This window comes from Pelophylax lessonae (assembly GCF_965119305.1).
Source record: "Pelophylax lessonae genome assembly, chromosome: 4".
In the NCBI taxonomy this organism is placed as follows: domain Eukaryota; kingdom Metazoa; phylum Chordata; class Amphibia; order Anura; family Ranidae; genus Pelophylax; species Pelophylax lessonae.
The window spans coordinates 499,141,526-499,164,312 of NC_138771.1; the positions used below are offsets into that span (position 1 = coordinate 499,141,526).

The 22,787-nt window shown below is 43.8% G+C and overlaps 1 protein-coding gene across 4 annotated transcripts in view; it reads left to right on the forward strand.

Annotated features, from left to right (window-relative positions):
- The window catches only part of KDM5A (lysine demethylase 5A), a 132,341-nt gene that overhangs the window by 95,386 nt on the left and 14,168 nt on the right, over positions 1 to 22,787 (forward strand). For all 4 annotated transcript variants that reach the window (XM_082254626.1, XM_082254627.1, XM_082254629.1 and 1 more), the window contains 3 exons: positions 1,121 to 1,280; positions 19,884 to 20,104; positions 21,405 to 21,812. In XM_082254626.1, coding sequence (XP_082110752.1) covers positions 1,121 to 1,280; positions 19,884 to 20,104; positions 21,405 to 21,812 — 789 coding nt within the window. The remainder of the gene's footprint in view (positions 1 to 1,120; positions 1,281 to 19,883; positions 20,105 to 21,404; positions 21,813 to 22,787) is intronic.

The following is a 22,787-nucleotide window of genomic DNA, read 5'->3' on the forward strand; positions in this document are numbered from 1 at the left end:
ACCCCTTTTGTGCCCCCAACACTTCTTCCCTTTGCCATGTTCTCTTGTTCCTTCCATGAAAGATATTACTGATTGCCATTGGCAATTTTGTTTTGTCCAAGTGTGGCACCCCGCTCTGTCCAGAGCAAAATGGCCTCTATATATAAACCTTGGATTGCAAATATAATTGGTTCCGGAAATATGCTTGTAATTACCTTGGCATGTGGTGCAACAAGTGCAGTCAGCTGCAGGGTGCTATACAGGTCCAGCGCCATTGTGCAGTGCGGTTCCATCTAGGAACCTGAAGCGTGGGTAAGGTAAGGACAGGGTTTCCCCAGTTCCTTTTTTTATATGTGGGGTGTTCACGAGTTTGTGTTATCTTCCACTGCAAATGTCTTTGCTAATATTGACGTTAAGTAACATTGTGATAGCATTTACATTTCTTAAAACTGGAGTAAGGTCATGTATTGATACTGCTCACTTCCTGTAATTTTAAAATCCATCTCAGTGCAACAGATGGACTATCTGATTAATGCAGATTCAACTGCAACTATGTTTGATTTCTTTGGAAATCTCTCTGCCTTTCTAGGAGCCTTCAGTCTTTAGGGATCAAAAGCACTCTTCTGCCTCTTCACAATGAACCTCTGCCTTTCCACTATGACCCTAAACCTCCTAACCTCTTCAATATAGACATTGAGGAAAGTGAGGTGGTTGGAGAAGAGGATCCTGCAGAGGAATTTTCACTTCCTGCATTTTATGAGACCTAAGCTTAGACTTACTGCTAAGTTATACCCTATGTAACAGTAATTAATAAAAAATGATCCTATCTTTTTTGTTCACAACATGCATCTCACTGTTCCCGCTGGGGATGTTTGGTCCTCTAAGGATTCTGTTAATAGATTCTTTGAAACCCTATTGAAAGCCAATCTTTTCTCTCACTGGTCCTTCCATACAGCCGGCTATTGCAGCTCTGTTTTTTTGTCATACTGTTGCTAACTAGACTGGGCTGACGTATAGAAAACACAATCCTGGCTTTGCAGAGACCCTGTTCTGCTGGAACAATTGCAGCTCATGCCTTCACCACTGCTATTTACATATTTCAATCTTGTTTTACAAATTACACTTTTTTTTTTCCTCCTAGGAGACTGGCAGCATCAAGTCCTCAAGCTGTCTAGAACCCAACCTGTTCTGTGATGAGGAGATACCAATTAAATCCGAGGAAGTGGTCAGTCATATGTGGGCCACCCCCTCGTTCTGCGCAGAACACGCATATTCTTCCGCTTCCAAGAGCTGCATACAAAGTGAGTATGGATTCCATTATTCTATAGCAAGATTGCATGGCCTGTTTTTTTATTTCAGGGGTTGAAAGAGTGCTTTTCTCAGAGGTTGGATGGGATTTCCCAGGACTTGTATTTCTTTAGCAGCTGAACCAGTTTAAAGGCTGAACCAGTAATTTCCTTTTGAGGTTCGCAATGTTTTTTTTTTTTTTTTTCAATTATATAAAGTGAACCTGATCCAACTTAAAATAATTCAGGCAAGATGGGAATATTTCTAAAGTACTACACCTTGTGGTAATCCATCTCCCGAGAGCTCCTCAGATCCTTGTACTAGGCTGAATGTTGGTCCTTGACTTTTGTCCAGGTCAGGATTAAAGAAGAACAAGCATTAAACTTGCTTATAGCTCTTGGTCCTTTTCAAATCATTGTGCTGACTGTACTTCCTCCACAGGAATTTCTATAAATCGAAGAATGTGGAGCTACAGGTAGCATATAGGGGTGCATTTTGGGGGGACAACAGAGAGACCAATGAGAACAGTAGCAATTGCTTATCTGCACTTGGTCTCCTAGGAAGTTAACCACTTAAGCCCCGGAAGATTTTACCCCCTTCCTGACCAGGGCCTATTTTGCTATTCGGCACTGCGTGACTTTAACGGACAATTGGACGGTCGTGCGACGCTGTACCTAAACAAATTTGACGTCCTTTTTTTCCCACAAACAGAGCTTTCCTTTGGTGGTATTTGATCACCATTTGTGCGATATTTGTGCGATTTGTGCGGTATTTGTGCGATTTTTTTTTTTTTTTTTGATCATGCGCTATAAACCAAAAAAAGAGCGTCAATTTTGCAAAAATAATATTTTTCACGTTTTTTTAATATGAAATTCCCCAAAAAAAAAATGTAAAAATCTAAATTTTTTAACATTTTTGGCCAATTTGTTTTCTGCTACCTATGTTTGGTAAAAAAAAAATCACAAAAAGCGTATTTTGATTGGTTTGCGCAAAAGTTATTGCATTTACTAACTAAGGGAAAGATTTTTGTCATTTTTGTTTGTTTTTTTTTTTAACGAGTAATGGCGGCGATCTGCGATTTTTTTTTTTTTTTTGCGGGACTGCGACATTGCGGCGGACAGATCGGACCCTTGACTGACATTTTTGACACTTTTGGGGTTACCAGTGACAGTACATATACATATATACATATGCACTGTTACTGTAAAAATGACACTGGCAGTGAAGGAGTTAACTTTTTTGGAGAGGGAGGGGTTAAGTGTGTCCCTAGTGGCGTGTTTCTAACTGTGATTGGCTGTGGCTACTAGTGTAAGAACAGAGATCAACGGTCCTACATAGTAGAACCGTGTGATCTCCTTTCTTACACAGGGAAGAATGACAGGCGGCTTTGTTTACATTAGCCGCCTGCCTTTCTTCCGGTGTAACGGACGATTGCGAGTGACCGGCGGACATCGGGTCTGCCGGGCACACGCGCGGGGGGGTCCAGGAGCGCGCCTCCGGCGGCGTGCGCTCGCTCCCTAGAGCCTCACAGGCTAGTGACGTAATACTACGACGTAGCTTTGCCTGTGAGGGGCTGACCGCCGGAGTGAATAGTTATGCGGCGGTCGGCAAGCGGTTAAATAAAAATTTTAAAAAAGCATGCAAAGATAGTTCTTTAAGGCCCTCCCCTGCTCCTTGTGCAAAACCTCATCCTCATCATTGCAAGATCTTCAGTATAAGGTAAAGGTTCTGGAATTTGATTGTTAAATAACAAGGGGTATGGCTTTTTTCTGGGAGTGAAGGGACAGTACCTAATTTTAATTGTACGGTGTGTAAACACCCTTAGCGTTACTGCATGCTTAGACACGTTTACAAGCCTCAAGTGTTTTTTATGCCAAAACTCTGCTCCTGGATGCACTGGCAGTGGGTTTTTGTGTTGCCTCTAAATGCCTCTGCCACTAAACTCCTCTAAAAGCCTATGTGTGCATAGACAAATATAGGCTAACTTGCAAAAGCATATAGAGACAGAAAAGAAAAACCACCAGGTGCCCCTAGAAGCAGCTGAAAACGTCCAGTGTGCGTGAGGCCTAAGGCTGAGGAGGATAGCCTAGATCAGTGGTTCTCAACTCCAGTCCTCAGGGCACACTAAGGCTGGCCATACACTATACAATTTTCTTGTTCAACTTTCCTTTAGATTTACCAAAACCATGTAACATAGGGTCAAACCTAAACACTTTCAATTTGTATTCAATCAGGCATGCCCTTGCACTACATAGTTTAAGGTAAATCTAAAGGAAATTGAATAAGAAAATTGTATAGTGTATGGCCAGCCTAAGGCTGGCCATACACTATACAATTTTCTTATTCAATTTCCTTTAGATTTACCTTAAACTATGTAGTGCAAGGGCCTGCCTGACTGCATACAAATTGAAAGTGTTTAGGTTTGACATTATATTACATGGTTTTGGTAAATCTAAAGGAAAGTTGAACAAGAAAATTGTATAGTGTATGGCCAGCCTAACAGGCCAGGTTTGTAAGAAAACTAAAATACATCACAGGTGATATCATTTGCCGCTCAGTGATTACAGTATTCTAGTCTGCCTCTCCCCAAGGTAATACTTAAAATCTGGCCTGTTAGTGTGCCCTGAGGACCGGAGTTGAGAAACACTGGCTTAGATGATGCTGGGCGTCCTCCAGCCAGGTAAGGCGGAAGGCTCTATCTAACTTTCTGCAGGTTCTAATGCATTTTGTGAAATGTGTGCAGTGAAATCAGAGTAAACTATTTCAGTACAACTCTTCAAAATTAATAGAAATCTGAAGTTCAACTTTAAATCAGTGGGTTTAGTTCCACCCTAAAGTATATGTAAACCAATAGCTTGTTAAACAACCCATTCAGTTTAAAATAGAAATGCAAGGCAAAGTGTGTGTGTGTGTGTATGTGTGTATATATGTGTGTGTAAAATATATATATATATATATATATATATATATATATATAATATATATAATGTGGATTACTCTTTCTTGATTCCCCTGGGTTACCCATAGCAACTGATAGCAGATAAACAGCAATGAAAGTTTGTGGCTCAGTCAATAATTAATGCAGGGGATGTTGGTTTTTGTGGTTTTATTGAGAACTTGGATAGGAGAAGGGATGAGTGGGATACTCCAACTATTAACTATTCACAGTCTGAGGGACAGCTTGCTGTAAATAGCGGCAAGGCCGCTGCTTCACCCTGCCACTGAAGTGAAGATAGATCAAATGTTCCTGCTTAAATTACTCTTCAGGGTTCTAACTTGGCATCCCCTTTCTCACTTGCTGTGTGTGCTGACAACCCGTCCACTGACTCTCCACTGGAGTGGTTCCCTTCCTGAGACCCCCGGCAAGCTTCCCAGTACTCACGGACACTGTTTTTCCCAAGGTTGCTCTGCCTCCAACTCCACTAGTCATCTTTTCTGGACCTCCTGGCTCAGCTCTACACTCCTGGCTCACAAGGCCAACCGCCTGTGACCACCATCCACAGTAGCAGAAGGAGAGACAAACAGCACCCTCATTCCGGGACCTGGCTTCCCGCCCAAAGACACCCCGCCACATGTGCCCTTTGCTTTTATAGTCTATCCCAGGATGCACCACTGTCTGTGCCAACCCACTGGGACAGCTACATAAGTCTGTGTGTCACTGGCTGGGTTTTCTCCACTGTCCAACAGGCCTCCCTATTGGATACAGTGGGGACACTCCCTCAGCCCAGATGAATCACACGTGGACACATGCAACAGGCATAACTATTAATCAGGCTCCCCTGACAAGCAGACAGAGGAAACGATATTTCACCTGCCTACCTAGCACCTATCTAGGAGGGTGCTACATCCTATCTATCTATCTATCTATCTATCTATCTATCTATCTATCTATCTATCTATCTATCTATCTATCTATACTTTACATTGTAGCAAAGTGTCATTTCTTCAGTGTTGTCACATGAAAAGATATAATAAAATATTTACAAAAATGTCAGGGGTGTACTCACTTTTGTGAGATATTGTTGTGTGTGTGTATAATATATATATATATATACATAAATATAGTGTGTGTGTATATGTGTATATATATATATATATAATATATATATATATAATTTTTGTTCCAGGATTGCTGCACTTAAAATTAATTGAAATACCATCCAAAAGCAATTTCCAAAAACTTACAATATGGCAAGTTCCACTGTGTGTTTCCTGCTAGGATACTGATGTCATTCTTCAGACAAGAACATGCATATACCTATGCCGTATTGTACATTTTTGAAAATTGTTTTTGTATGGTATTTCAAAAAAGTTTAAGTGCAGTAATCCTGGACTATTTTTTTTCTATGTATGACTGTTGGGAAGGCCTGATTTGCATTGCACTAGAAGACTTGCTGAAGCTGTTCACACCTATATATACAGTTGTGCTCATAAGTTTACTTACCCTGGCAGAATTTAGGATTTCTTGGCCATTTTTCAGAGAATATGAATGATAACACAACAACTTTTCTTTCACTCATGGTTAGTGTTTGTCTGAAGACATTTATTATCAATCAACTGTGTTTAATCTTTTTAAATCATAATGACAGCAGAAGCTACCTAAATGACCCTGATCAAAAGTTTACATACCCTGATGATATTGGCCTGATAACATGCACACAAGTTGAGACAAAGCGGTTTTGAATGGCTATTAAAGGTAACCATCCTGACCTGTGATCTGTTTGCTTGTAATTCATGTGTATATATAAAAGGTCAATGGGTTTCTGGACTCCTGATAGACCCTTGCATCTTTCATCCAGTGCTGCACTGACGTTTCTGGATTCTGAGTCATGGGGAATGCAAAGGATCTGCGGGAAAATTGAGAATGCCAATCAGCAGTGTTCAAACTCTAATCAAGAAGTGGAAAATGAGGGGTTTTGTTGAAAACAAACCAGGGTCAGGTAGACCAACTAAAATTTCAGCCACAACTGCCAGGAAAATTGTTTGGGATGCAAAGAAAACCCACAAATAACTTCAGGAGAAATACAGGACTCTGAAAACATGTGGTGTGGCTGTTTTAAGATGCACAATAAGAAGGCACTTGAAGAAAGATGGGCTGCATGGTCAAGTCTCCAGAAGAAAGCCATTACTGCGCAAATGCCACAAAGTATCCCGCCTACAATACGCCAAACGGCACTGAAACAAGCCTCAAACCTTCTGGCACAAAGTCATTTGGAGTGATGAGACCAAAATTGAGCTTTTTGGCCACAACCATAAACGCTACATTTGAAGAGGTGTCAACAAGGCCTATAATGAAAGGTACACCATTCCTACTTTGAAACACGGAGGTGAATCGCTGATGTTTTGGGGATGTGTGAGCTACAAAGGCACAGGAAATTTGGTCAGAATTGATAGCAAGATGAATGCAGTATGTTAGCAAAAAATACTGGAGGAATATTTGCTTTCATCAGCCTGGAAGCTGCGCATGGGACATACTTGGACATTCCAACGTGATAATGATCCTAAACACAAGCCCAAGTCGACATGTCATTGGCTACAGCAGAATAAAGTGAAGGTTCTGGAGTGGCCATCTCAGTCTCCTGACCTCAATATAGTTGAGCCACTCTGGGGAGATCTCAAACGTGCAGTTCATGCAAGAGATTACAGGAAATGGAGGCTTTTTTGCCAGGAAGAATGGGCAGATTTACCATCTGAGAAGATAAAGAGCCTCATCCACAAATACCGCAAAAGACTTCAAGCTGTCATTGATGTTAAAGGGGGAAATACACGGTATTAAGAACCGGGGTATGTAAACTTTTGATCAGGGTCATTTGGGTAGTTTCTGTTGTCATTATGATTATAAAAGAGTAAACACAGTTGATTGATAATAAACGGATTCAGCCAAACACTAACCATGAGTGAAAGAAAAGTTGTTGTGTTATCATTCATATTTTCTGAAAAATGGCCAAGAAATCATAAATTCTGCCAGGGTATGTAAACTTATGAGCACAAATGTATATATGTGTGTGTATATATACTATCTCACATTTTTGTAAATATTTTATTATATCTTTTCATGTGACAACACTGAAGGAATGACACTTTGCTGCAATGTAAAGTAGTGAGTGTACAGCTTGTATAACAGTGTAAACTCAACACACAGCCATTAATGTCTAATTCGCTGGCAACAAAAGTGAGTACACCCTTAAGTGAAAATGTCCAAATATGGCCTAAAGTGTCAATATTTTGTGTGGCCACCATTTTTTTTTCTAGCACTGCCTTAACCCTCCTGGGCATGGAGTTCACCAAAGCTTCACAGGTTGCCACTGGAGTCCTTTTCCACTCCTCCATGACGACATCACGGAGCTGGTGGATGGACCTTGTGCTTCTCCACCTTCCATTTGAGGATGCCCCACAGATGCTCAATAGGGTTTAGGTCTGTAGACATGCTTAGCCAGTCCATCACCTTTACCCTCAGCTTCTTTAGCAAGGCAGTGGCTGTCTTGGAGGTGTGTTTGGGGTCGTTATCATGTTGGAATACTGCCCTGCGGCCCAGTCTCCGAAGGGAAGGGGATCATGCTCTGCTTCAGTATGTCACAGTACATGTTGGCATTCATGGTTCCCTCAATGAACTGTAGCTCCACAGTGCCGGAAGCACTCTTGCAGCTCCAGACCATGACACTCCCACCCCCCATGCTTGACTGTAGGCAAGACACACTTGTCTTTGTACTCCTCACCTGGTTGCCGCCACACACGCTTGACACCATCTGAACCAAATAAGTTTATATTGGTCTCATCACACCACAGGACATGGTTAAAGTATTGCTTGTCTTCCGCAAACTGTTTGCAGGTTTTCTTGTGCATCATCTTTAGAAGCGGCGTCCTTCTGCGATGACAGCCATGCTTACCAATTCGATGCAGTGTGAGGCGTATGGTCTGAGCACTGACAGGCTGACCCGTCACCCCTTCAGCCTCTGCAGCAATGCTGACAGCACTCATACGTCTATTTCCCAAAGACAACGTCTGGCTATGACGCTAGGCACGTGCACTTAACTTTTTTGGTCGACCATGGCGAGACCTGTTCTGAGTGGAACCTGTCCTTTTAAACTGCTGTATGGTCTTGGCCACCATGCTGCGGCTCAGTTTCAGAGTCTAGGCAATCTTCTTCTAGCCTAAGCCATCTTTATGTAGAGCAACAATTTTTTTTTCAGATCCTCAGAGTTCTTTGCCATGAGGTGCCATGTTGAACTACCAGTGACCAGTGTGAGAGAGTGAAAGCGATAACACCAAATTTAACACACCTGCTCCCCATTTACACCTGAGACCTTGTAACACTAATGAGTCACATGACACACGGGGAGGGAAAATGGCTAATTGTGCCCAATTTGGACACTTGGGGGTGTACTCACTTCTGTTGCCAGCGGTTTAGGCATTAATGGCTGTGTGTTGAGTTATTTTGAGGGGACAGCAAATTTACACGGTTATACAAGCTGTACAGTCACTACTTTAAATTGTAACAAAGTGTAATTTCTACAGTGTTGTCACATGAAAAAATATAATAAAATATTTACAAAAATGTGAGGGGTGTACTCACTTTTGTGAGATACTGTATATATATGTGTGTGTGTGTGTGTGTGTGTGTGTATATATATATATATATATATATATATATATATATATATATATATATATATATATATATACATATATATAAGTATTTGACCCCTTCGCAAAACATGACTTAGTACTTGGTGGCAAAAATCTTGTTGGCAATCACAGAGGTCAGACTTTCTTGTTGTAGGCCATCAGGTTTGCACACATCTCAGGAGGGATTTTGTCCCACTCCTCTTTGCAGATCCTCTCCAAGTCATTGAGGTTTTGAGGCTGACGTTTGGTAACTCAAACCTTAAGCTGCCTCCACATATTTTCTATGGGATTAAGGTCTGGCTAGGTCACTCCAGGACCATAACGGGCTTATTCTTGAGTCACTCCTTTGTTGCCTTGACCGCGTGTTTTGGGTCAATGTCATGCTGGAATACCCATTGACAGCCCATTTTCAGAGAGAAGGAGGTTATAACCCAAGATTTTACAGTATATGGCCCCTTCCATTGTCCCTATGATGCAGTGAAGTTGTCCTGTCCCCTTAGCAAAAAAAACACCTCCAAAGCATAATGTTTCCACCTCCCATGTTTGGCGTTGGGGATGGTGTTCTTGAGATCATCGTCAGCATTCCTCCTCTTCCTCCAAACACGGTAAGTTAAGTTGATGCCAAAGAGCTAGATTTTGGTCTCTTCTGACTACAATACTTTCACCCAGTTCTCCTCTGAATCATTCAGATGTTCATTAACAAGCTTCAGACGGGCCTGTACATGTGCTTTCTTGAGCAGTAGACCTTGCTGGCGCTGCAGGATTCAGTCCCTCACGGCGTAGTGCGTTACAAATTGTTTTCTTGGTGACTATGGTCCCAGCTGCCTTGAGATCAATGGCAAGTCTCCTGTGTAGTTCAGGGCTGATTACTTACCGTGATCACTGAAACTCCACAAGGGGAAATCTGGCATGGAGCCCCAGACCGAAGAAGATTGACAGTTTTGTGTTTCTTCCATTTGCGAATAATCGCACCAACTGTTGTCACTTTCTCACCAAGCTGCTTGGTGATGGTCCTGTAACCCATTCCAGCGTTGTGTAGGTGTACAATCTCGTCCCTGACATCCTTGGACAGCTCTTTGGTCTTGGCCATGGTGGGGAGATTGGAATCTGATTGATTAATTGATTGCTTGTGTAGACAGGTATCTTTTATGCACGTAACAAGCTGAGATTAGGAGCACTCCCTTTAAGAGAGTGCTCCTAATCTCAGCTCGTTACCTGTATAGAAGACCTAGGATCCAGAAATCTTGCTGATTGTTAAGGGATCAAATACTTTTTTAACTTAATAAAATGCAAATCAATTTTATACATTTTTTGAAATGCGTTTTTCTGGATATTTTTTGTTTGGTATGCTGTCTCTCACTGTTAAAATAAATCTACCATTAACATTATAGACTGATCATTTCTTTGGGCAAAAGTACAAAATCAGCAGGGGATCAAATACTTTTCTCTGTTGCTCATTGACAGACGCAGTCCTCCTTGATTAATATCAACTCGGGTTATACTGCCCTCTACAGGAGTAGGACTAGGCAGAAAAGAAAAACGTTCTGGCCACACCTTAGGGGCAGTCCCAGAGGGTATATCCTCTCTCTCTCTGCTACAGGAAGTCAGTTTTTTTCTGTCTAGTTAGGAGTAAGGACCTAATTTCCTTGCTGGGATACTTTTTTAGGCAGCTTTTCTTCTCCAGTGTTCCTGTGAGATCTTCAAGCAAGTACGCTGAAACTGGGCGACGGGCTGGATGTTGAGATCCAGTGGTCACCCCAGTTCAGCCTGCGAGCGCGTGCAGGCCATAGCTCCGCGCTGGGTCGGCCGCGACATAGTCCCACTGGACGGGGACTGACCCTGCGAGTTAAACGTCTCGCCTGCACGCCAATGACCAGCAGAGTCACGGCGTCCAGATTGGTCGACAGCCCCCCCACTCCGGTGGAGAGGGGTTCTGTCAGGAGTTGGCGCCCGCCTGGTTCTGGTATGGTGAGTAAAATGTTCCCCCTCTCCCCCTGCCGGGTTTGTTGGTGGACGCGGGCCCCTCTCTGGGATGGATGGACGTGATCCTAACAGGTGTCATTAATCCCCCTCTTAAAAGCTTGGTTTGGGAGCTGACTATAGTCACTATATGACACTGTAAGGGGACTGCTAAAAGGCATTACTGTTGAGGTATAGAGGTGATAGTATCCTACCTGACACTATACAGGCCGATGCCTATGCCTGGATACAGCATCCGCAGGTCGCCATCCTTCCATAAGCCGGCGCAGGCCACACAGCCTCCCGCAGGCCGCACAGACCGAGGACTACCTCCCGCAGGCCGCACAGGCCAAGCGCACACCTCCCGCAGGCCGCTGCTACCTTGCACAAGCCGCCGCTATCCTCCACAGGCCGCTGCCATTTTCCCACAGATCGCACGAGGCCGCCATATTGGCGTAGCCTCGTGTCTCCAGCATGGGGGCGGCCATGTTTGAGGTGACCAAACACCTCGTGGAGTAATTGGGAGGTGCCGGAAGGCGTGTAAAGGGGCGTAGCCGCCTCCTTTACCCGGGAAAGCAAGCCAAAGACTTCCTGTCTGTAACAGACAGTGCTGGAAGCAGGTGAATAGAAACTTCTGAGCATCAGGTGGTGAGCCTTGGGGTCTCTCTCTCTCTCTCTCTCTCTCTCTCTCTCTCTCTCTCTCTCTCTCTGTGGGGTCCAAAAGCAGGTAACACTGAGGGGCGCTGCTGTTCTGGGGGACTAAAAGAAAAAAAAAAAAAAGTTTTCTTTTTTTAAAATTGCAAATTTTATTTTTCTTGGTAAGTGTCTTGTATAATCATGGACCCTGCCACACATGTATCCCCACCTGATCCCCTCGAGGTGGCTGCAGGACCCTCCAGTTCCTCACAGAGTATTGATGCATTATCAGCAGTTTTGGAGTCTTTGGTATCCCGGGTGGAGATGGCCTGTCAGGGACGGGGGTCAAGAAAGCGACCTCCGCCTACCCCTATTTCATCTGATACTTCAGATTCTGAGATGGTCATTGCAGCTGCAGGTCCCCCTGCTGGGGCTGTTGTCTCAGGCAATGTCTCCTCAGATAGTGAGGAGGATGTTTCTACCTCCGCCATAGCACAAGAAGAAGCGTTGGTGGACGCACTAGTTGTGTCTGTCCGGGAAACCTTAAGACTTGAGGTTACACCGGCAGAAGTAACCGAGATGGAAATTCCTTTTGGGACTAGTAAGCCTACCAAGACGGCGAAGGTTTTTCCCTTACCCAAATGTTTTGGTAATAAAATTAAAGAGGAATGGGATCATCCGAAACGAATCTTTACTATTTCCAAACGCATTGCTAGACGCTATCCGTTTGAGGAATCCCTCATTAAAAAATGGACGGTACCACTAGTGGTGGATCCACCGATTTCCAGACTAAATAAAGCCACCGTTATCCCGTTGGAGGACGCTCCGTCCTTTAAGGATCCGGTGGATTGAAAAGTGGAAGCGGAATCCCGCACTGTTTTTTCCCTGATAGGGTCAACCTTTAGACCAGTGGTTGCCATTGGTTTAGTTTCACAAACATTGACCGAATGGGCAAAATTGCTACGCCATGACTTAAAGGGGAGAAGTATCCCCCCGGCAGTGTCTGATTTGATGGAGCAAATTATACGAGGGCTACAGTTCGTCTGTGACGCAGCCCTGGATGCCACTCCCTTGTTAGGGCATGCATCGATGTCAGCTGTAGTCCTCAGACGTGTGCTGTGGTTAAAGTGTTGGTCGGCAGATCAAGGTTCCAAGAAAGCTTTGGCTAATCTCCCTTTTCAGGGGGATCGCCTATTTGGGGCCACCCTAGATGAGATCATAAAGGATGTCACTGGGGGCAAGAGCACTTTTTTGCCGCAGACTGCTAAAGCTAAAGGAGCTCGTAATAGGCGAGGACCTTCCTTTTCCGCTCATAAAAGGTTTGTTCGCTCCGCTGGGGCGAGCATGAAGGGCAAAGCCCCTTCAGGAGGTTTCAAAGGGCGCTGGTTGGGTAAACAAAAGACCGACTCAGCCAAACCTGAAGATAAAACGAATACAGCCTGAAGGTGCGCCCCCCACCCAGTTTAGGGGTGGGGGGGACGTCTTCACCGGTGTTCAGATCCAGGGCTTTCCTGAATCCCGGACTAAGGGGTTCAGGAGATCATACGATCGAGATACTGTATCGGTTTGTTGGTACCTCAGGCCAATAAGAAGTGGGACTTTTGAGGCAGGTATGGAATATACGAGAAAGTACAAGCAAAAAATTGCTAATAATAACTAAATAATAATAATGATAATAATAATAATAATTGTTTAATTCTTAAAACATATGTACAGTGAAGTACCGTTGCGTGAAAGGGTTATAGACCCTTGTGAAGTTGTGTAATAGGAGGAGGGTTAGTGACATGTGAGAAATAGTGACTTTTAAGGGTATATCTCTGTCTTTCCCTGCTGTTAAGCTTGGGTGGTTCAGATCAGAGGTGTCTCCTATATCCTACGCGTTTCGGCCCTTAAAATGGGCCTTTTTCAAGGTTGATTGTCACTATTTCTGTTGGTAAAATGCAGATTTTTGTTAAATATTTTTATATATCACCACTTTTGTGAATTAAATAATAGTGGTGAATTTTTCAAAATAGTACATACATATTGTTTTCTTTGAATCCTTGTGTGTTGAAATGGCTCCCTCTTTAGCACAGCGAGAACCATGCGGTTTCCTGAAAAAATATATATATATATATATATATATATATATATATATATATATTTATGAGATTCAGCTACAAAGTTGATAGTGGTTCTACAGGTATGTTATTGAACTTACATGAGCCGTGTCTCATATCTGGGGTAGATCATGTGAATCTCCCCTGGTGGTTAGTTATGGTTCCGGTGCGTATGAAACCGGTTCTGGGCAAGGATGTCCTTGTGCCTTTAAATGGTGCAGTTCTATATGAGACAGGTACATGTATGGGGAAATTTATATCTGTAATGCAATAATGCAGTATATGCAGTATATAACATTTTTTGGTTTTTTACCTTCATTATCAATTTGCAACCAATGTAGTCCCATGCGGTTTCCAGCTGGGTCACACTTAAAGAGAGGGAGAAAAGACTCCTTCAGTAATGTGCCTCCTTTTCAGGGTTAAGTAAGTGGTAAGGGTGGTGTTTAAAAACTTACATTTTCCTGTGCGCCGCTCTTTGTCCTCTCCCATCCCCATTCGGTTGGGGAATGAGAGAGGCAGTGGTTCCCCGGCCTTTTATCAGACTCGCGCATGCGCTGTGAGCGCCGCACGTCTGAAACCAGATCACATACAGCTTTTTTTTTTTTTTTTTTTATATATCTCTTGTTTCCAAATTATAATGCACTTATGTCATGTACTGAATCCTTGCTTGAAAAATCTCCACATACTTTTAGCACACCCGGCACGGTAAGCCCCTGGGAGGATCTCCCACTGTTTTCCTTCCTAGGGGCTTCTTACAGGCACAACGTAACAGCCAGCGACATCGGCCCCTCAGACTCTGCCAGTCTGTAACCTGTGTCCTCTCCGTGTCGGCGGCCGCGCCAGTGAGCAACAGCGGTGGAAACTGGAAGCGCACTCGTCCATAGGACGCAGGCGCACCAGAGACATACACCAGCTGTATGTGATCTGGTTTCAGACGTGCGGCGCTCACAGCGCATGCGCGAGTCTGATAAAAGGCCGGGGAACCACTGCCTCTCTCATTCCCCAACCGAATGGGGATGGGAGAGGACAAAGAGCGGCGCACAGGAAAATGTAAGTTTTTAAACACCACCCTTACCACTTACTTAACCCTGAAAAGGAGGCACATTACTGAAGGAGTCTTTTCTCCCTCTCTTTAAGTGTGACCCAGCTGGAAACCGCATGGGACTACATTGGTTGCAAATTGATAATGAAGGTAAAAAACCAAAAAATGTTATATACTGCATATACTGCATTATTGCATTACAGATATAAATTTCCCCATACGTGTACCTGTCTCATATAGAACTGCACCATTTAAAGGCACAAGGACATCCTTGCCCAGAACCGGTTTCATACGCACCGGAACCATAACTAACCACCAGGGGAGATTCACATGATCTACCCCAGATATGAGACACGGCTCATGTAAGTTCAATAACATACCTGTAGAACCACTATCAACTTTGTAGCTGAATCTCATAAATATATTTTTTTTTTCAGGAAACCGCATGGTTCTCGCTGTGCTAAAGAGGGAGCCATTTCAACACACAAGGATTCAAAGAAAACAATATGTATGTACTATTTTGAAAAATTCACCACTATTATTTAATTCACAAAAGTGGTGATATATAAAAATATTTAACAAAAATCTGCATTTTACCAACAGAAATAGTGACAATCAACCTTGAAAAAGGCCCATTTTAAGGGCCGAAACGCGTAGGATATAGGAGACACCTCTGATCTGAACCACCCAAGCTTAACAGCAGGGAAAGACAGAGATATACCCTTAAAAGTCACTATTTCTCACATGTCACTAACCCTCCTCCTATTACACAACTTCACAAGGGTCTATAACCCTTTCACGCAACGGTACTTCACTGTACATATGTTTTAAGAATTAAACAATTATTATTATTATTATCATTATTATTATTTAGTTATTATTAGCAATTTTTTGCTTGTACTTTCTCGTATACTCCATACCTGCCTCAAAAGTCCCACTTCTTATTGGCCTGAGGTACCAACAAACCGATACAATACTCAACCAGGGACGACGGCAAACCCGACTACACATAGGGTCATAGAGATCAAAAACCCCTTCTACGATCGAGATACAAGATCGATTGTCGATCACTTCTACCGGTGCAATTCTTCCCTTCCAACATTCATATGCTACAGGGAGCGGTAGTTTCCGTTCCTTGAGCAGAACGTTTTCTTTACTTTTTCCAAAGATCATTCCCAGTTCCCTCCAGGAATCGGATCCGGTTGAGCGAGCGGACCAGGGAGTCTCTGGTCCGGTGACTCCGGTCTCTAAAGCTCAGCCAGGAAAAGTTATCACTTCCGATAGGAATTAAGTTTCTGATAAATGTGTGGGAACTGATCAGACTTGGTCTGATTGCCTGGACCAAGCAGCTCTAGGGCAGCCTGGTTCGGATCCAGTCAGACAATGCCATGGTGATGACTTAGGTCGATCACCAAGGATTTCACCAACTGTGTCTTCAATAGGGCATCCCGGAGGTGGATCTGTTGGCATGTCGGCTCAACAGGAAGGTGCGGAGGTTGGTAGCTCGCGCCCGCGATCCTCTAGCGGACACAGCAGACGCGCTGAGCGCCCCGTAGGGGCAGTATCAGCTACTGTATGTCCTCCCCCCCTCTCAAGTTGCTGCTGAGAATTCTCCGCAGGATAGAGGTGGAGGGAACTCCAGTTATCCTGGTAATTCCGGGCTGGCCTCGTCAAGCCGGGTACGCCGTCTTGGGCAGACTAGTCGCGGACGCTCCTTGGAGACTTCCTCTCAGGGAGGATCTGCGGTCTCAAGGACCGATCTTTCATCGTGCTTTACAGTCGCTGGCTTTAACGGCCTGGCCATTGAGACCCAGGTACTGAAGGACAGGGGATTGTCAGCTTCAGTTATCCCTACTCTAATTAAAGCAAGGAAAGCGACTTCCAGCAAAGTCTATTATCGCACATGGAAGGCTTATATCGCGTGGTGTGAATCTTTGGAATTTCCCCCACGTACCTATTCGGTGACCCGAATCTTGGCTTTTCTGCAAAAGGGGGTTGAGCAGAAACTATCCTTGAGCACTATCAAGGGTCAGGTTTCAGCGTTAGCAATCTTCTTTCAGAAGCCTCTGGCTACTCATTCCTTGGTGCGGAATTTCATCCAGGGGGTGCGGCACTTGGCTCCGCCAGTGCGCGCGCCCTTACCGCCCTGGGATCTTAATTTGGTGTTGTCGGTTCTGCAGAAACCTCCCTTTGAAAATATTAGGGAGATTCCCTTGCTTACATTATCCCAGAAGGTGGCCTTCTTGGTGGCTATCACTTCTGCACGCAGGGTGTCAGAACTGGCTGCATTATCGTGTCATTCCCCATATTTGGTGATTCATAGGGATAAGGTAGTTCTTCATCCGCAGCCATACTTTCTTCCTAAGGTGGTTCCAGACTTTCATCTGAATGAAGATATTGTGCTACCTTCCTTGTGTCCTAAGCCCAGTCATCCTCGGGAATGTGCGTTGCATTCCTTGGATGTGGTTCGGGCAATCAGGGTATACCTGAAGACTACGGAATCGTTCCGTAAGACGGATTCACTTTTTGTGATCACGGATGTCCTCAGAAAGGGGTTGCCTGCATCTGCCGCGACTATCTCCAAATGGATTAGGCAGACGGTGGTACAGACTTATTCTATTAAGGGTCGGAATCCTCCGTTCCCTGTTAAGGCGCACTCCACTCGAGCGCTCAGTACTTCCTGGGCCTACCGCCATCAGGCGTCGGTGGTCCAGGTGTGCAAGGCGGCTACCTGGTCGTCGGTGCATACCTTTACAAAATTTTATAAAGTTGATGTGATGGCATCGGCGGATGCCTCATTTGGCCGCAAGGTTTTGCAGGCCGCAATTTGAGGAGACCTGTGGTCTACCTCGAGGGTTTTTTTCCGTTGGAATTTCAGTTGAGTCTCATCTTTTGATTGATGAGCCTTTAAAACTTCTAGTTGGCACCGGTTGGGCCTTCTAGATTGGATTTTGATTTCCATTATCCCACCCCTCATTTGTGGCACTGCTTTGAGACGTCCCGAGTTGATATTAATCAAGGAGGACTGCGTCTATCAATGAGCGACAGAGAAAAATGGATTTTTGTAAGATCTTACCGTAAAATCCTTTTCTCTTAAGCTCATTGACAGACGCAGTACCCGCCCCTCTGTTTTTGAGTTGGGTTGGGTTAAATTCTCTAAACACTGCTTTGTGACATAACTGACTTCCTGTAGCAGAGAGAGAGAGAGGATATACCCTCTGGGACTGCCCCTAAGGTGTGGCCAGAACATTTTTCTTTTCTGCCTAGTCCTATTCCTGTAGAGGGCAGTATAACCCAAGTTGATATTAATCAAGGAGGACTGCGTCTGTCAATGAGCTTAAGAGAAAAGGATTTTACGGTAAGATCTTACAAAAATCCATTTTTCCCTCACTGTATATGTAGGTCTTAGAGAGGTAGGGGGCGTGTCAGCAGGAGGAGAGGAGAAAGCAGTACACCTGTCTTCTCAGTGAAGAGCTGTGCTGGAGCCTGGAGGGCATGTCAGCACAAGTCTTAGCCATTGGGGGACAGGCACTGACCATGCTGTGAAGGATATGCTTCTATTCCCTGGCATGGTCTTTTTGAAATAGGAAAGCAGGTGGACTGGCAGGATCACCAAGAATCTCACACAATGAAAGAAATGCAAAAAGGGAGGATACTTTTTAACATATGTACTTGGTACAACAGATCTATCAGGAATATGAAATGTTGGTGTAACATACTCTTTAAAGTAGCTGAAGACAAAATGGGTTTTTATATATTTTTTTTTTTTTGTTCGTTGATTGGTTAAGTGTGGAAGGCTTAAAGCTGGGTACACGCACTATGTTTTTTTCGTTCATGCCTGCGGACTTAAAACAAAAACAACTTTATACATTTTATACCAAATTGTATTGGAACTGTACTGTCTGTCTCCATTTTGTAAAGCGCTGTGCAAACTGTTGGAGCTATATAAATCCTGTATAAAAATAATATTGCTGTATTAGTTAAGCAATGTTGGTGTTGTGATCTCACCTGCTGAGCTATTGTATTCTGGCAGGGGGGACTGCTCTCCATCCCTGCCAGAACACACTGATAAGATTCTGGTTTTCCAGCATGCTCGTTTGACAGAAGCTGGTCGTGAGACTGGCTTCTGTCGGACAGAGAGCTGTACACATGGACTGAAAGTGAAAGTCGACTGGTTCCTAAACCAACCGTTTTTGGCCCACGTGTACCCAGCCCGGTAACTTTTTAATGGCGAGTCACTGTGGAAGAAAGTAATTTCTACTGGATTTGGAGACATCTTCTCTTGTGTTTTGTCTCTAGGACAGGAAGCTAAGGGTAATGTCAACAGCAAAAATTAAAATGATTTTAAAAGTGCCCTGGTCTATTGAATACAAAAAAGTTATGGCTATATAACACTGCTAAATTTTTTTTTAAAGGAACACGTTTTAATCCGAATATAGCATAAAGTCAATTACTGGGATATTGATCTGATCAGTTAAGTAGCAGGGGGGTTGTTAATCTGTTTCAGCTGCTTTGGTGTTAATGAAATTAACAGGGGCACTAGATGGTCAACAATGAGACGACCTGGTTTTTCAGGTGGAGGCCACTGAAATTTTTTTTACTGCTCCATCTTTTCTGACTGTTTTTTCCTAGTTTTGCATTTGGTTAGGGTAAGTGTCACTACTGGTAGCATGAGGAGATACCTGGACCCTATAGAGGTTGCACAGCCATTCCAACTCCTCCAGGATGGCACATCTATACATGCCATTGCCAGAAGGTTTGCTGTGTCTCCCACCACAGTCTCAAGAGCATAGCCGAGATTCCAGGAGACAGGCAGTTACTCTAGAAGATCTGGACACGGTCAAAGAAGGTCCTTAACCCATCAGCAGGACCGGTATCTGCTCCTTTGTGCAAGGAGGAACAGAATGAGCAGTGACCGAGCCCTACTAAATGACCTCCAGCAGGCCACTGGTGTGAACGTCTCTGACCAAACAATCAAATTTCAGCAAAATGGACTAGCTTGCTGCATAATTTTTTCACTTTGATTTTTGGGGTGTCTTTGAATTCAGCCCTCTGTAGGTTGATAATTTTCCTTTCCAATAAACAATGTGGCATCCTTTCATTCCTAACACATTACCCTGTCCATATTAGTATAGAGATCCAGCATGATATTTTTCCCCATTGAGATCCAATGTGTTTTCAAAGTGTTATTTTTATTTTTTTGAGCAGTGTAATTTAATATATGACATCAGGATAATGTTCTTCTTTTCTAAAAGCTTCAGGAGCCCCTCGGAAGCAGCCTCGGAAGACTCCTCTCGTTCCCCGTAGCCTGGAGCCCCCTGTTTTAGAGCTATCTCCTGGAGCTAAATGCCAGCTGGAAGAACTCATGATGTTTGGGGACCTTCTGGAGGTGTCTCTGGATGAGACACAACATATATGGCGTATTTTGCAAGCCACACATCCTCCATCAGAGGAGAGGTTCCTGCACGTTATGGAGGTACCGGATATTCAACTAAATTATTTCGGATTTGGCCATTTTTGACAAATGATTTGCATTGGTTTTTACTTTTTTTTTGTTTATTTACAAAGTTTTAAAGGGACGATTCAGTTAGGTCCAAAAATAGTTTGAAAACCCAGAGAATTACCAGCCCCAGATGATGGTTTTTAAGAACTAAAGGCAAAACCTTTTTTTTATTTTTTTCACTTTTGATAGATTAAGGGAGGGTTACAACCCTTTTCGGTTTTTTTTTTTTTCTTTTGTGTCTCTGTCCCAATGGGGCAATTTCCCTTCACTTCCTGTCTCCTATCCAAAACTGGAAGTGAGAGGAAATCCTCCCAAAGTGAGGGCATCCTGGGGTGTCACCAGAACTAGTGTTCCCATTTGAGGATTTCCCCTGTATTCCTGTTCGGGTCAACCGAAATGTGTGATTTTCTTTTACTTTCACTTTCGATGATAACTGTAAACAGGACAAATAAGGAGGGCGAATCTCTCAAATGGAGGCACAGACAGCGATAAAAACCTGACGGGTTCAAATTACTCTCCACTTTATCCAAAACTGAAAAAAGATATAAATATTTATTTTTTTTTCTTTAGGGCTCTTTCACACGAGCGCTCCGTATGTCCGTATTTCATCCCATGTTTTGCGGATGAAAAACGGACATAATGCATGTCAATGGGATTGCGGAACATCCGATTTTCGTCCTTTCAGTTCTGTTCCGTTTTTTGGAACGGAACAGAACCCTGTTTTTCTTCCATTTAAAAAACGGAAAGGATGCAAAATCGGATGTCAGCGGTGTCATCCGCTGACATCCGCAATCCCCATAGACCTACATTATGTCCGTATATCATCCGCAAACGGATGGGATGATATGCGGACATACGGAGCGGATGACACAAGTGTCATCCGTGTCCGTGAAAAAAAAAAAAAAAGTGCCGCAGCCGAATAAAAAAACGGAGCGACCGTGTGAAAGAGCCCCAAGTTATAATTTAAGTATAGCACTGTCTGACAGCCTCTGCTCAGAGGAAATCATTTCTTGTAGATAGAAACACAAAATTCTAGGTTTGGTGTTTCTACAGGTTAAGAATTCTTAACTCTGCTCATCCAGTCTTCCTCTAGACAAGTGTTGTTTAGGAGAGAGCTTCCGTAGTCTGAGATAACAGGCCATAGTCACATCTACCAGCGTTCTCTCTTTAGCATGGCTGTAAAGGAAATTTTCCTGAATTGCACTTATAGCTTGAATGATTGTTTTATCTTGTCACTTTGAATTGTTTTGAATCCCATGTTGTTTTCCTACAGGATGACAGCCTGGACGAGAAACCTGTGAAGGTAAAGAGAGAGTCATCAGAGAAGAAACGAAAGAGGAAATTGGAGAGGGCAGAGCAGTTCTTAACTGAGGGTAAACAGAGGTCCAAGGATCTGAAGAAGCTTGACAAGACCAAAAAGAAAAAGCTCAAGCTGGGTCACGACAAGGCCAAGGAGCTCAGCAAACTGGCCAAGCGACTTGCCAAAGAGGAGGAGCGCAAAAGGAAGAAAGAGAAGGCAGCGGCGGCAAAAGCCGAGCTTAACAAGGAGATTACCGAAAAGAAGAGGGAAAAAAAGGTCTTGGACATCCCCTCGAAGTACGACTGGTCCGGAGCAGAAGATTCGGATGACGAGAACGCCATATGTGCTGCACAGAACTGCCAGCGCCCATGCAAGGACAAGGTGAGGGAGGTTCACAGGGGGGTGGGCATGTGGAGTTTTCAGAATATCTTGCTCACATTAGTTGATATTGTGTGTGCGTGACCACATGTCCTTCCTTTGCTTGATATTTGTTGAAAGGTATTTTCTATGTTTTACAGGACCTCTAGCACAGTACAGCGCTACAGTGGCTTTGCTATGTTCAGACCCCTTTTTTTAACTGTTTTAAAGGTACCCACTGAACCTTTCCTCAGGACAGTGCCATTGCTAATTTTAGGCCAAATGCAGGTTAGGGACCACTCTAGAATCCCTTCCCACATTTAAAGCTAAACTCAAGGTTTATTTTTTTCTAATTCCACCTTTTCTGTGTGCAGTGCTCATCCCTTCTATGGCGCTGTTTACCCTATGCAGAGATTCATTTTCAACAAAAAATAAATCTAGTTTTCTTGGATGACTGACACCCAGGCCCAGCAGATATACTGTGAGTGCAAGGCATCATGGACCTACCCCCAGAGAAGGCTTTATCACTTCAGTACCACACTCTGTATCATACAGGGCCACCCACCACCAGAGTAAACATAAAGAGAATGTCGACCCATCACTTGACTGACTTCAACATATCTGGAAGAGTATAAAAATAAGTAAATAAAAGTTGGGGAAGGAAGGGAGTGGAGTTGGGCTTTAACCACTTAAGCCCCGGAGGATTTTCCTGCTAAAAGACTGCGCGTGACCGCGCGGGAGCGGGAGCGCGCTCGCTCCCCAGACCCTCCCAGGCTAGTGACGTTAATTAACGTCACTCTGCCTGGCAGGGGCTGACCGCCGCAGTAAATCTACTTGCGGCGGTCGGTAAGCGGTTAAAGTGTATGTTCAGCCAACACCTCTTATCTTAATTGTACAGTACTGGACACAGAACTGTCATAGACCTTGGGTTATATGCAAGCAACCTGCAGGTAATTACCCAAATGCATGTTTGTGTAACCCCACCAACTCCTAGAGACT